This window comes from Nicotiana attenuata, unplaced genomic scaffold, assembly GCF_001879085.1.
Source record: "Nicotiana attenuata strain UT unplaced genomic scaffold, NIATTr2, whole genome shotgun sequence".
Lineage (NCBI taxonomy): Eukaryota > Viridiplantae > Streptophyta > Magnoliopsida > Solanales > Solanaceae > Nicotiana > Nicotiana attenuata.
Window position 1 is genome coordinate 154,572 of NW_017672721.1, and position 13,209 is coordinate 167,780.

Below are 13,209 nucleotides of genomic sequence, written 5' to 3' on the forward strand. Positions count from 1 at the left end.
ACATCATGAACTTAGATACTATCATATCAGTAATCAGTAAATTAATATTTAAAAGGCTCTATATTTTTTTAGAGGAGACAACCAAATAAATAATTGGAGTTTCAACAGTTGTAATCCATTTTTGTGTAATATGTGGGACCTCTTTACCTGCTTTTTTTTTGTGGGGGGGTGGGGGTGCCAGTGGTAGGGGGTAGCTAACTATATATGAAGTGCAAATGAGCGCAGAAAAAAAATGAACTTTAATTTGGAATTAGGAAGTGACCATTTAAGAGTAAGTCCCTTCATTTCTTTCTTCAGTTTCTTCTTAGTTTCTTATCATTCTCTTTAATCCCTTCTAATTTTACATTATGTTGTTTTTGTGGACCAATCTTTACCAGCAAATATAATCCAATTTTCCATGCAAGTTACTCTGTTTATAAAATTTATTACATCAATACAAAATATCAAGACTTTTCCATCTTTGGTTTCACTATTTTCTTGTTATTGTTTATCTTTCATTTGATCATTGATATTGATTGAAGGGAGCCTTGGCGTAACTGATAACGTGCAACGCCACGTGACTAGGAGGTCACGGGTTCGAGCCGTGGAAACAGTCTCTTGCAAAAATACAAGGTAAGACTGCGTACAATAGACCCTGTGGTCTGGTCCTTCTCAGACCCCGCACATAGCGGGAGCTTAGTGCACCGGGCTGCCCTGCCCTTTGTGATCATTGATATTGATTGGTTTTTATGATCAGATCAGGCAAGTTCCAGCTTGTATATTTCCTCTCGTACTTTGTTCTTATATGAAGACAGCTTTTAAATTCTAGTTGACCTTTTAGTTCTATTTTATCACTGCATGCCAAAAATGATTTCTTTATTTCCAAATCATGACCCTTCAAAAAAGTTCCATTTTTTCCTAAATTTTATACTATATCTCTTTTTCTCTGAATTTAAAGATATGATTTTTATTTGTTCATGATTTTACAAGATTGCTTTATCTCTACAATACTTTAGGTATTCTTGTTTGTCATTTGTTGTTGTTTTATATCATTCTGGCTTGTGATTGAGACCCTTCAGCCATTACAGCTAACTTTCTAATGCTTACTTAATTCATTTTGTGGTTTTTAATGGTTTTTGACTAATTTTACAATATTCATCTTGTTTTACTGTTTCAATCCTGAGATATTTCCTGAATGGGAGCCTTGGAGCAACGGTAAAGTTGTGTCCGTGTGACCTATAGGTCACGGGTACTGATACTTGCATCAAGGTAGGCTGCCTACATCACATCCCTTGGGGTACGGCCCTTTCCCGGACCCGTGCACTGGGCTTCCCTTTTAAGCCTAAGATATTTCCTCATTTTCTTGATATCCTGACATGGGAGCTATCAAAAAGTGAAAATCATGCTTGAACTATAGCAGTCTTAATCAGACGCGGGAGCTCAGTGTCTTTTAATATTTTGTTGTCAAAAATATCTTTCTAGCTTCAATCAGTTAGCTTTCACATGGGTGGAGTAGATTGACTTCTGCCTAACAATCAACATCTAATTATTGTCTTAAATGTGTATAGTTATGTATCTTTGATATGTAGGATTCACCAAATAGGTCATTTAGCCTTTAGTTCTTTCAGGGAATGCATTTAGAAGTTGATTTTACCATTTTTTTGGCATGTAATGTAATGAATGATTAATACTTTACAACTTCAAAAAATACAAGAATAGTAATGTTTGTTTGTCCATATCTAAAGTGCCTTTCTTGGTGTTTTTGAATGCTATAATCTTGCAGTTTGTTGATACATACAAAGGAGGAAGGCAGTGTTTCTTGTTGGAATTTTGAACTGATCTTGCAGTTTTGGTTGGTATATGCAAAGGAGGGAAGGGAGTATTTTTCTTGGAGTTGTGAACTTAGTCTTGAGATATGGGTGGATGCGTTTCGAGTCCAACTAAGAAGATAAAGTTAAAGACAAAGTACATTCCCAAGTCTCGTAGATTTCGAAGAAAGGCGCCATCATCTGTTTCTGTTGCACCGATAGAGCAACTTACTGGTGTGAGAAACTATGTAAGAGATGTTGATGTTGGTGAGTTTGTCACAATAGATTATGAGGACAGGGCTGCACCTATTGGCGGAGGGGATTGCGTGTTAAATCCAGCGTTTCATCTCTCCCAAAACTATCATCATGTTGATGTAACTGGTATGGATACCTGTAATAAGCCATAATTTTCTTGAAATAGCTGATCTTCTTGCTCAGCAAACATCGATTACTTTGAACCTATGTTGCTCGGGCCCTCCAAAAATGTCGCCGGCGGTTGCCTCTAGGATCCTCCAAAAGTAGTGTGTTTTTGGAGGATCCGACACGATGCGGTAACATTTTGGCGAGTTCCTGCAACATAGCTTTGAACCAAGTAAATGAAAGAATTTTTAGCATCCGTTTACTTGGTTATAGGAGCTAGATGCCAAGGAAAGTTAGGCATTTCAAATTGCATTAAAAGTGTTTAATTTCCAAGGAATTCTTTAATTTGCAGGAATAAGCCAAGAGGAAGCGTGGTTTGATTCTTTCAGTGTCCTTGAATCTGATTCAGATGAAGACTTCACTAGTGTTCTTGGGGGTAATCAATAAATCCTAATCCAAATTCTAACAGTAACCAAAAGAAGTTATTTCTGAGTTCTCTTTGTAATTTTACTTCCAGAAATTTGCCCTTCACTCGTCGTTGCTGCTGGAAGCGCATTAGATCATCAAAGTCGAAGCGAAAGCACGTCACACTTTGATCAGACCATCAAGAACAATGATATATCATGTGTAAGTTACTCTAGCTTTTGTGAAGGTCAAAATGAAATGTTCTGCTCATGTCTTTGTTAAGGCTTCCAAGTCAATGATTCGTTTCTCCATACTTAATTCAGGTAGATGGAAATTTTACTAAGCGGAACAACGTTGTGGATGATACAATTTTGACATCTCAAAGAAGGAAGTTAACGGTTGTAACACTTGCTGTTAATAAGAAACTGCATGATGGGGACACGACGACTGAGTTTTGTGAGTGTCACTGCAAATAATAATACATGCTAATTCATCTAGATATTATTTTTCTTGATCACATAACCAGTATACTGTCAAAATCTAAAGGACTTTATAAAATAACAGGTTCTTCAAGGAGATTATTGTATCGTCCAAGAGCAGGATTTGTTGTTCCACATTACAGTGATATGAAACCTAGTCAAGGATGTTGGAGTCGCATTGCACCTTCCGTATTTAAGCTTCGTGGCATGAATTATTTCAGGTATGTTTGCGTTGTGTACAATGAGATTTGCTAGAGTATCTTGTTTCGCTTTACATTTAAGCTGATAAGACTTCTATATTTCACAAATGCAGGGATAAAAGGAAATTTCCTGCCCCTAACTATTGCCCTTATGTACCTATTGGTGTTGATTTATTTGTTTGTCCGCGGAAGATATCTCATATTGCACGGCATCTTGAGCTTCCCTTTGCAGAGCCACATGACAAAGTTCCATCGCTGCTGATCGTCAATATACAGGTCCTCTTGCAATGCATAATTTCCCTAGAAAACCAGACTTGCATTTTTTACATTTTCTTGACACTGTCATATATTTAGGGCTATTTCGGTACGAGGGATAAGAGAAATTAATCCCGGGATTAAATTTGAGATGAGTTTATCCCAAGTTTGGGTGAGATAAAATCGTAGTATATAACTAATCCCGGGATTAGTTATCCCATGATTGTAGTTATTTTTACACCTATTGGAGATTGGGATAGCAAGCCCGGGATAACTTGTTTCCCAGCCAAACAACCCCTTATTCTATTTAGTTGGGATTAACTACTTGAACTAAGGCTTCATGTGAATTTTATGGGTTTTTTGGAAAATGACTTGTTATTTTTATTTTTATTGGACTGAGACGGGCTTACTAGAGCGACATGACAGTGAAAATTCGTATAGGATTGAGGCAGAGTTGTTGTTGTTGCTGTTTTCGTGAAAAAAACTAATAAGAACTCCGGATTTATTGTCGCAGCTGCCTAGTTATCCTGCTTCAATGTTCCTTGGGGAAAATGATGGGGAAGGAATGAGCCTTGTACTATATTTCAAAGTATCAGAAAATTTTGAAAAAGAGATTTCTCCACAATTTCAGGACAGCATAAAGGTAATAGCCTGTTCTTAATTTCTATTTTCCTTTATATAAATACTACTACTTTCTTTTATCTTGAATACATGAATAAACCATTTTCTACCGATATATATTGCAGAGATTAGTAATGGATGAAACGGAAACTGTAAAAGGTTTTGCAAAGGACTCAACAGTTCCTTTCAGAGAAAGACTAAAAATCATGGTTGGTGTAGCCAACCCTGATGATCTTCACTTAAATCCCGCGGAGAAAAAACTTTTACATGCGTATAACGAAAAACCAGTGCTTTCGCGTCCTCAACATGCTTTCTACAAGGTAATTTCTTTTAAAATTCTGAAATCATATCTTCTTTGATATTCTCATAGCTGATTGTTGTCAATAGTTTCTGCAATAGTGGTTTATACTCTCAAGAGTGCTTGTACAGACAATGCATGCATATAGTGAAACTTCAGAAGCCGGCCAATAGTGAAATCAGATGTACTTACTAAAGAAGTTGCACATGGATATTTATTATACTTTAGATTAAAATCTCAAAATACTAGTAAACTTTTGTTGTGTCATATTGTCTTTTATTTTTCTTAAACGACTCCTCATAATATTGACCTGAAATATTTTGTGAATCTTATGGATTATATTGTGCAGGGAGGAAACTACTTCGAAATAGACCTAGATGTTCATCGTTTCAGCTACATTTCCAGGAAAGGATATGATGCATTCCGAGAACGACTGAAACATGGAATTCTTGATCTTGGATTAACAATTCAGGTTTAGCTATTACATAAGTTTGAAACCCCCCCCCCCCCCCCTAAATAAAAGATCTTAAGTTTCGTTCTCGCACTGCAAACTTTTTCGTTACCTTTACTTGTAGAATACGACGTCTCATATAGGAGGAAGAGGAACTTGTTTGAGAACTTCCTTATGATATCAATATAATTTACATCGTTTCGTGACAGTGACAGACTCAAAATTTCTGAGTCATGGGTACTCATCTGCCTTTCATTGCTGACTACTAACCGCATAAAGGGTGCTTGGTCAATCTAGTTATAAGTTAATATACTCGTTTTTTTTGTTTAAAAATTATATTTCTTGGGTAAAAGATAATGGATGCTCTAGCCTCGCCATTGTTTCGTGATATCACCCTGTTCCCCTTTAAAAAAGAGTTCATATTTAACCTTGATTTTGGTCTTGTATTAACTGTTGTATGCATCTGCATGTCATTACTTGATCTGAGATATATTTGGATAATTGTAGGCGCAGAAGCAAGAGGAGCTGCCTGAGAGAGTTTTGTGCTGTGTTCGATTGAACAAAATCGATTTTGTAAATCGTGGCCAGATACCTCAGCTTGTAACTCCTGTTGATAATTGAAACAATTGAGATTTAGACCAATAGATGTAGATATTTTGCCACGGGAGGAACTGTGAATTATGAAATGTAACGATCACACCAATTTCATTTGGTTTGCCTGGCATGAAATTATTTTTTCCCAACTCTAATCCTCCTGGTGCTTCCGTAGTATAACCGGCGCACAATGTTTGAAAAGGGCAGCACGGTGAACAAAGCATCATCCATTAACACAGGGTCCGAGGAAGGGCCACTTACCCTAATGCAAGCATTTGATTTCACGCTTAATCGTTGCTACAAGACTCCCCTTCTCCCGCACGCAGTGTTATACCAACTAAATGAATGAAATTACTTGATTTACTACAAATACCGGGTGCTAATAAGTTTCTCTCATAGTGTTAGATTCAGATGCACTTGCTTGAGAGTGTATCAAATTGTGGGAGAGGGAAAGGACAAAACAGAGTTGAAATCAAGATTCTTGATAATCATCATTCACCCCTATGCAAAGTTGCAAACCATATTTCAATCCGCAAAGTTTCGACTGTTTGTATCTTCCACAACGTTGTGCTCTATCCAGACAAATTTTATTCCAATAGAAAAATAAAATTTTGTTTTAAGATAAATTAGAGGTTTCTAAAAATTTGAAGTTCACTCATACTCTACATCTAAGTTACTAGTTTCTAACCAAACAAAAGTTTACACCGAGCTAGTTAAAATCAAGATCTAAAAGCTGATAAAAAGAAACTAAAAACACATTAGGTATATTTTACCAACCTCTGCAAATTCAATCCTATCACTGTAAAAAATACTGAGAATCTTAAATTCACAACAACCACCACCACCCAATGATATCCCACAAGTGGGTCTGGGGAGGGTAGTGTGTACGCAGACTTTACTCATATCCCGGAGGAATAGTAGAGAGGTTGTTTCCGATTGACCAGCGGCTCAAGAAGACGAAAAGAGACAATAGATCAGCAACAGCAACAACAACCAGACATTCAGAATCATAAATTCATAACAGAAAAATAAAAAATAAAAAATAAAAAGGGCAGCCCGGTGCACTAAAGCTCCCGCTATGTGCGGGGTCCGGGGAAGGGCCAGACCACAAAGGTCTATTGTACACAGCCTTATCCTGCATTTCTGCAAGAGGTTGTTTCCCCGGCTTCATGTATAACAAAAAATAAATAAATAACAAATAAATCAAGTCATAACAGAAAGAAGATAGTCCAAAAACTTCATGTAAATTCAGATGAAAGGCCTAACTAAAAAGATTACAAGGTAGAGGGATTGGCGTCAAATGCAAGGTATAGTGTAGTCATTCACCGTGCTAGTTCAAATGCAACAATAAATAGCCAATACATGTTGGAATACAAAAGGATTTACACAAAGAATGCATATAGAAATAACACAGCTAACTCTGTGCTCTTTTTGATAACATTTACAAACAATTCATATTCAAACCACTCCTTCCTGACCTATTATTTCGTGTCAACGCAACTTCTGTAACATTTCTGTTTCATGATTGTTGGGGGAGACCAAGATCAACATTGCAAACGCACGAATTAGAACCATTCAGAAATAAGTTACAGCCCTCTACATGGCCAAAGTCTTCACTTGCTTCCCTGTTGATTACCATGCTGAAATGATGCTTTCATAAATCATGTAATTTGTTCTTCTTTGAAACGTAGAAGCGCTATAGGTTGTTGTTCATTGTTCTGAAAGTCTGTTCTTCGCATTGCAGCTGGTTTATCAACTACAGGGTTATGTGGCCTCAATTGTGACATCGAGTTATTAGTGGTATTGTGGCTACTGTTCCTGGCTGCAGGCACATCATGATTATGTTTACCCTCATATGTTGTTATGACTGCTTTAGGGTCAGTTGCCGCCCTTTCGACATGCTTTCTTACGTTACATCCCTGGCTCGTACATTTGTAATAGCTTCTGCCGAAAATAACAAGGCGTGTAAAAATTATGGCAAGCAAAATGAAACAAAGACTTCTAAATAAATACTGCAAAAAGAACGTCTCAACCAGCAAGATTCTGACAAAAAGGGCAGCCCGGTGCACAAAGCATCCCGTATTCACGCAGGGTTCGGGGAAGGGCCGCGTCCCAAGGGATATGATGTAGACAGTCTACCCTAATGCAAGCACTAGTGTGGTTACTTCCACGGCTCGAAAGTCAAAAAGTTGGCAAGATTATTGTCAATATGGTAAACCTAAAAGGAAGGTAAATGTAAGCTGGATTTCTCTACAGCTGATATTTATATATTTAAGGTTCACTTTACCACAACTCCACTCTTAAAACTAGCTGAACACCAAATGGATAGATGATATCACGGAGTAGTTCATTGACAATTAAGGAGTAAGATAAGATGGATATTTTACCTTGGATAAGGGTTTCCTTTAACAACCTTCTGGCCATACTTTCGCCACCTATAACCATCGTCCAAAAGATCAACTTCACTGGTTGTTTGAACGATGATTCTAGGTTCTGTAACAGTCCGGTGAGAACAAGCTGCCTCTGAAGTCTGTACTTCTACAGCCCTGCAAAGTACAGACATGTTAGGATACAGAAGAATTGCTGTCAAAATAGACATGGCAACAAAAGCAAAACCATGCAATAGTGCTAAGGATGAAGGAAAATACCTCCGCTTCGACTCCCGCTCATCATTGTCTCTTCCATCCACTCTAGTATCAGCATCACCCACTTCCTCACTGTCACTTGAGCCGGAGATCTGGTCATGTGTTGCTTGGCTGGATTCATGATCTTTCATTCTTAACGAATAGGATGTTTCGCCCTCCTTGGGTTTGTTAAAATTTCCAGCCAGACCCTCAGAGCTGGGCTCATAGGACCCTTGAAGATTATAATTTCCATTTGGATTTCCACTTTCTTTTGAACGCTTACTAGATTGAGGCGGCTGATGGTTGTGCTGGCCCTTATATATAATCTCTGTCACCTGGCCATCCAGGGAGCGCTCAACCTTCTTCTTGACTGGACAATTTGAATGTGTACACTTGTAATAGCTTCGAGGATATTCACTTCCCTTGACCTGCTTCTGCCCATACTTTCGCCAGTTGTAGCCATCATCAGCAGGTTTGTCAACAGCAAAGGAAGCAGGTTCTGACCTCTGATCAGATAGGGAAACATCTGATGACTCTTTCACAATGTTAGGATTTAATGCAGGAGGAGGTATCTGTTGGTTTGCTGCTGCATTTGATGCGAAGGAATGGAACTGTGACAGTGCCGCTGCAGCTGCTGTTGAAGAAGACGGATAGTCAGGCCGAATGTGCAGTTGAGACTGAGCCTGGGCTGCCTGAGTTGTAAATTGAGCAAGCACTTGCTGATGTGACATTCCAAAAGGGCCCTGTCAAATGAAGATGCATAACTAACTTAAGAGAAGTAAATTCAAATTAAACTAATTACTTTATCACTTTACATGTATCAACAACTCATTAATAATGTGTTCTGCTCATGATTTAGTTGCTAGTCAAGAAGAAGCGGGAGGTGCAGTGTCAAGAATAGCAGAGAGAACAATAACTATTGTACATGTGAATCTATCTAGAGAAACATATTCCTCCCCATTAGTCTAAGTAACAAAGTCTCAATGAATGTATCCTAAGAAGATTCAGAGTCAAAACATCATATGTTATCTCAAACCTCCATGGTCTGTTTCGAAAGGTATCAAATTTCACCTACATTCAATGATATTGCCATTATTACTCAGGGAAGAAGCACAACGGCAAGCTTCAGTAATTGTTATTTAGCAAGATGAAGTTCTCCTATGAGAGACAATTCTCTCTGTAGATTAAAGAGAGAGTTGCACAAAAAAAAAAAATCTAAACCTTATCACAGACATCAGAACAGGTCTTGACAACTTTCAATCTAGGGTTAATTCATTCTTCCAAGAGAGGAGTTGTCTATAAATATCGGAGAAGAGATACGTGCAGGATATCTTAATCTATATCCGTTTCAATGGCATTTGTTAAAAGAATTGACAATCCATTCAACTATGCAACAAGTAATAGGATAAATGAAGAATAGCATACTGACATCCCAAGTACAATTCTCATCAGAAAGGACTGTAAAATCCCGTACCACCCGACGTTGTCTTTGGCATGGACATAAGCTTTCCAATTAGCAACAATAAGAATGGTTCCAAATGTCAAAATTCCCTCCCTCCTTCCAAACTATTGGAGAAAGAAATTTTCTTCTCTTCCAACAAATGAACAGCACAATGAATATAGAACATTTACCATCATCAGGAGAATTCTTATTGCAGAGCAGCGTTAATTATGGAACTTATATACAACCTACTTGTTTAAACAATGAAACTCTTTCTGTCTCTTTTTTTTTGTTTTTCATGACTGAGGGTTTTCTTCAAACCGCATACGATATTGAGATTTTTTTTTAAAAAAAAAACAAAAGAAATAAAATAAAATGTCAGCGAGAAAGATGTTCCCTTTCTCCATATCTCTACTTACTGGCTAGGTGCAGATAGCAATGTAATAATAACAAAGCTAGATCGAGATACAGTTCGTTCCTAAATGATTCAGATGGCAAGGACTGTCAAGAACCCACGGAGAAATCCACATTAGTCATGATGTAGCATCTAAAAACCAAATACCTGTATTTTCCCTAGTAACAACTAAATATAAACAAAAAAATAACACATCTGCAAGACGTTATGTCGAGTAACTTCTATTGTCTTTTCTCTTTATCAGGCCATGTTAGGCAACAATTCCTTTTCTTCCAACTACGCTCCAGTCTAATATGACTTGCACTAGATGGGGCCAAAAATGGTTTTCTACATGAAACCTGTGGATCAACTAGTAGACAAGGGAAATGGAATAGATTCATAGCTATCTCTATCTACCTGGTACCTACCTTACCAAGTAGGGGTAAGGTCAGCGTACACACTACCCTCCCCAGACCACACTTGTGGGATTAGACTGGATCTGTTGTTGTATGTACATAGCTCCAGCCATCTTGAGCCGGCATTCAAGTAGACAAGTTAATGAATCATAGAGAGTTAGCACAGTGTTGATGAAGCTTTTATATTTTTATTTTTTGCTTAAGAAATTACCATACTTTCGACTATTGATCTCGGAAAAGTTTCTCTTTGATAAGCAGTCATAGGGGAGCTCAGGAAGGATCTGTACGTATACACTTCAACTTGTCCCCAGGTGAGGGCAGATATAACTAAGTGGAAGTGGATTGTTAATCCACCATGTGGGGGTGAATCCCCGTCTTAAGACATAAAATTGCCAGGATTGAATCTTCTATGCTTACACGCATCTAGATATTACTGAACTGCATTAAAGGGCAGCCGGTGCACTAAACTCCCGCTATGCATGGGGTCCGGGGAAGGGTCGGACCACAAGGGTCTATTGTACGCAGCCTTACACTGCATTTCTGCAATAGGCTGTTTCCACGGCTCGAACCCATGACCTCCTGCAAGTTTACCAGTTACGCCAAAGCTCCCCTTCTTACTGAATTGCATTAATACCTAAAATTCAGAACTTTCTGTTGACTAATCTGATTAATGTTGCACTCAGGAAAAAATGGATGGAGAACATACTGCTATAAATAAAGGATTCTCAGTTTGCAACAAAGGATCAGCCAGCTTTTTGGTCCAAGCTGAAAATAAAATAATGTAAAGGTTTAACCTTGATATAATGGAGAGTTATGCTCAAGGTGTCGCAACAGTAATTGTATGTGACAATTTTCAATATAGTAACTATCTCTACAAAGAATGATGATCCGGAAATGAAAATACTCAAGTTACAAATTTTCTGCCGGAATAAATACCAACAAATAAGAGAAATCTAGTGATAAACGGTACCTGGGCTGATGGGAGGTAGTAGATAACCGGTAGAATAGTTGAGTTGTGCCCAAGAGATGAAAAAAGAAGGGTATGCTTGGAATAATCAAAAAAGAAAAGAAGGGGTACGCTTGGGCTAGATAAACAGAGAAAATTGAGACTATTACTCTGACAGTTTCTTACTACTATGTTTCTTTACTTTGTGTCTTCTCATCTGAGTCAGATACTCTAGTCAAGGAACAACAAAAGGCACATTCCAGAATCCAGATATAAAGGAAAAACACTTTTGGCAGAAAGTTCAAGGCTTTTAGGAAATAATTCCTTTTCCCATGGACTGACTTACGAAGAGTTTCAAAAATTAAAGCCAAAAGCAAGTTACTAACTATGGTAACATCTATGGAATTCCATTATTTCTTAGAAACTAATAACCTCAAAAATCAATCTAACCGTTCAGACCTGCAAAACCCATAGACCTAAAAAAGTAAAGTATTCACAAATCATATCTTTAAATCATGAATTCGCCGTTGCCTATAACATGTATCAAAATACTTGCAATCAAATTTTCACATGTCCATAAAATCCAAATAAAATACATAAAAATCAGAAAAAAGGAAAAAGAAAATAAAGTTATGAACTTTTATTAAATACCTGGCCAGGTGAGAAGAACCCATCAAACAAACCACCTGGACTCAATCCAGGCGGTACAGTAAACGTCGTAGGCGACTGACTTATCACCAAACCCGTTGGCCTATTCTGCTTATACTCCTGTGCCGTCGCCGCCGTAGACGGCGGAGGAACTGGCTGGAAACCCGGTCGAACGCCGGAAAACCCCGCCGGAGATGACATTGCACCGGCGAGAAGCTGAGAAAAAGAACGACAGTCCGAATCCGGATCATTATCGGAGAAAAAACTAGATACTAAGGTCATTGGACCCGGGCTAATACCACTTAACCCGACCGAAAATAAACTTTCCATTGAATTTCTCGGTGGTAAAGTTATTGTCGGACGTAGTAATTGAGCTCTTGACGTTGACGATGATGATGATGATCCTTCATTATCAGCCATTGATTTTGATGAACTTTTTCTTTTTTTATTTTTCTTTCTTTGAAACACAAATATTTGGAAAATTATAATATCATTTCTTGCTTGTTTTTGTTGGTTTTTCTTCTGGGTTTGTTGGAGAAGGGAGAGAGGTGGGGTGTTTGGTGGGGGGGGGGGAGGGGGTGAGGAGAAGATATGGGGGATGGAAGTTTGTATACTGTCCAATTTGGAAAGAAGAAACAGAAAGGTGTTACAGGATCTGAACAAAACTGAGTAGAAACTAGAAAGTCCACGCTTGCAGTTGCAGATACGAAAATGGAGGCTTTGCAGTTTTGCTGTTATTACCCTTTTTGGTCTTCCTTTTTCTATTTAAATAATTATTATACCAGAATATTCAAGTGAAACATACTATGAAAATTTGGGTTTTCTTGGGACTGTTTGTCCAATATTTTTTGGTTGTTATACTGAAATATTACTGAAGAAAATATATATTATAAAAAGTTAATTTAAAAAAGAACTTGATCGTTATAATGTAATTTTATTATAAAAGATGACTCTTCAATATATGCTTTGAGCCTATTAAAATGGTCGAGTATAAAATCTCGAATCAGAATGAAGAAGTATTTACTATTTCATCATAATCTTTGGTGATATTTGTTTATACTAATTAATTATAATTCAACTTATTATAATATGTTGGTTGTTTTATATTCTAAGTTGCTAACTTCCCTTTTAATGAATGGGTATAAATAATTGTCTTCTAAATGATTTGATAGTATGAAAAAATAGTACTATATAAAAACTTAGCTCAAAAATAATATGATAAAAGATTGTATGAAACAATTCCTTATGAGTTACGTTATTGTGACTCGCGAGTTTAACACTATGATAATT

At 37.4% G+C, this 13,209-nt stretch overlaps 2 protein-coding genes across 3 annotated transcripts; one reads left to right on the top strand and one right to left on the bottom strand.

Moving 5' to 3' along the window:
- The first annotated feature begins 230 nt into the window (after positions 1 to 230).
- Positions 231 to 5,605, top strand: LOC109214264. Of its 2 annotated transcripts, XM_019378162.1 has the most exons (12): positions 231 to 271; positions 522 to 612; positions 1,763 to 2,168; positions 2,500 to 2,583; positions 2,665 to 2,774; positions 2,876 to 3,008; positions 3,117 to 3,252; positions 3,345 to 3,507; positions 4,001 to 4,129; positions 4,233 to 4,427; positions 4,755 to 4,877; positions 5,364 to 5,605. In XM_019378162.1, exons 3-12 carry the CDS (start codon positions 1,895 to 1,897, stop codon positions 5,475 to 5,477), a joined length of 1,461 nt encoding a protein of 486 aa, XP_019233707.1. In that variant the 5' UTR covers positions 231 to 271; positions 522 to 612; positions 1,763 to 1,894; the 3' UTR covers positions 5,478 to 5,605. The 2 variants fall into 2 exon arrangements, with proteins under 2 accessions (XP_019233707.1, XP_019233706.1); XM_019378161.1 differs by lacking the exon at positions 231 to 271 and having other exon boundaries at positions 319 to 2,168.
- Positions 5,606 to 6,675: 1,070 nt separating this feature from the next.
- Positions 6,676 to 12,691, bottom strand: LOC109214263 (probable WRKY transcription factor 4). The gene is made up of 4 exons (XM_019378160.1): positions 11,923 to 12,691; positions 8,099 to 8,817; positions 7,838 to 7,996; positions 6,676 to 7,394 (listed from the first exon to the last, which is right to left on the bottom strand). The coding sequence occupies exons 1-4, from the start codon at positions 12,337 to 12,339 to the stop codon at positions 7,112 to 7,114; spliced, it is 1,578 nt and encodes a 525-aa protein (XP_019233705.1). The 5' UTR covers positions 12,340 to 12,691; the 3' UTR covers positions 6,676 to 7,111.
- Between the last annotated feature and the right edge of the window lie 518 nt (positions 12,692 to 13,209).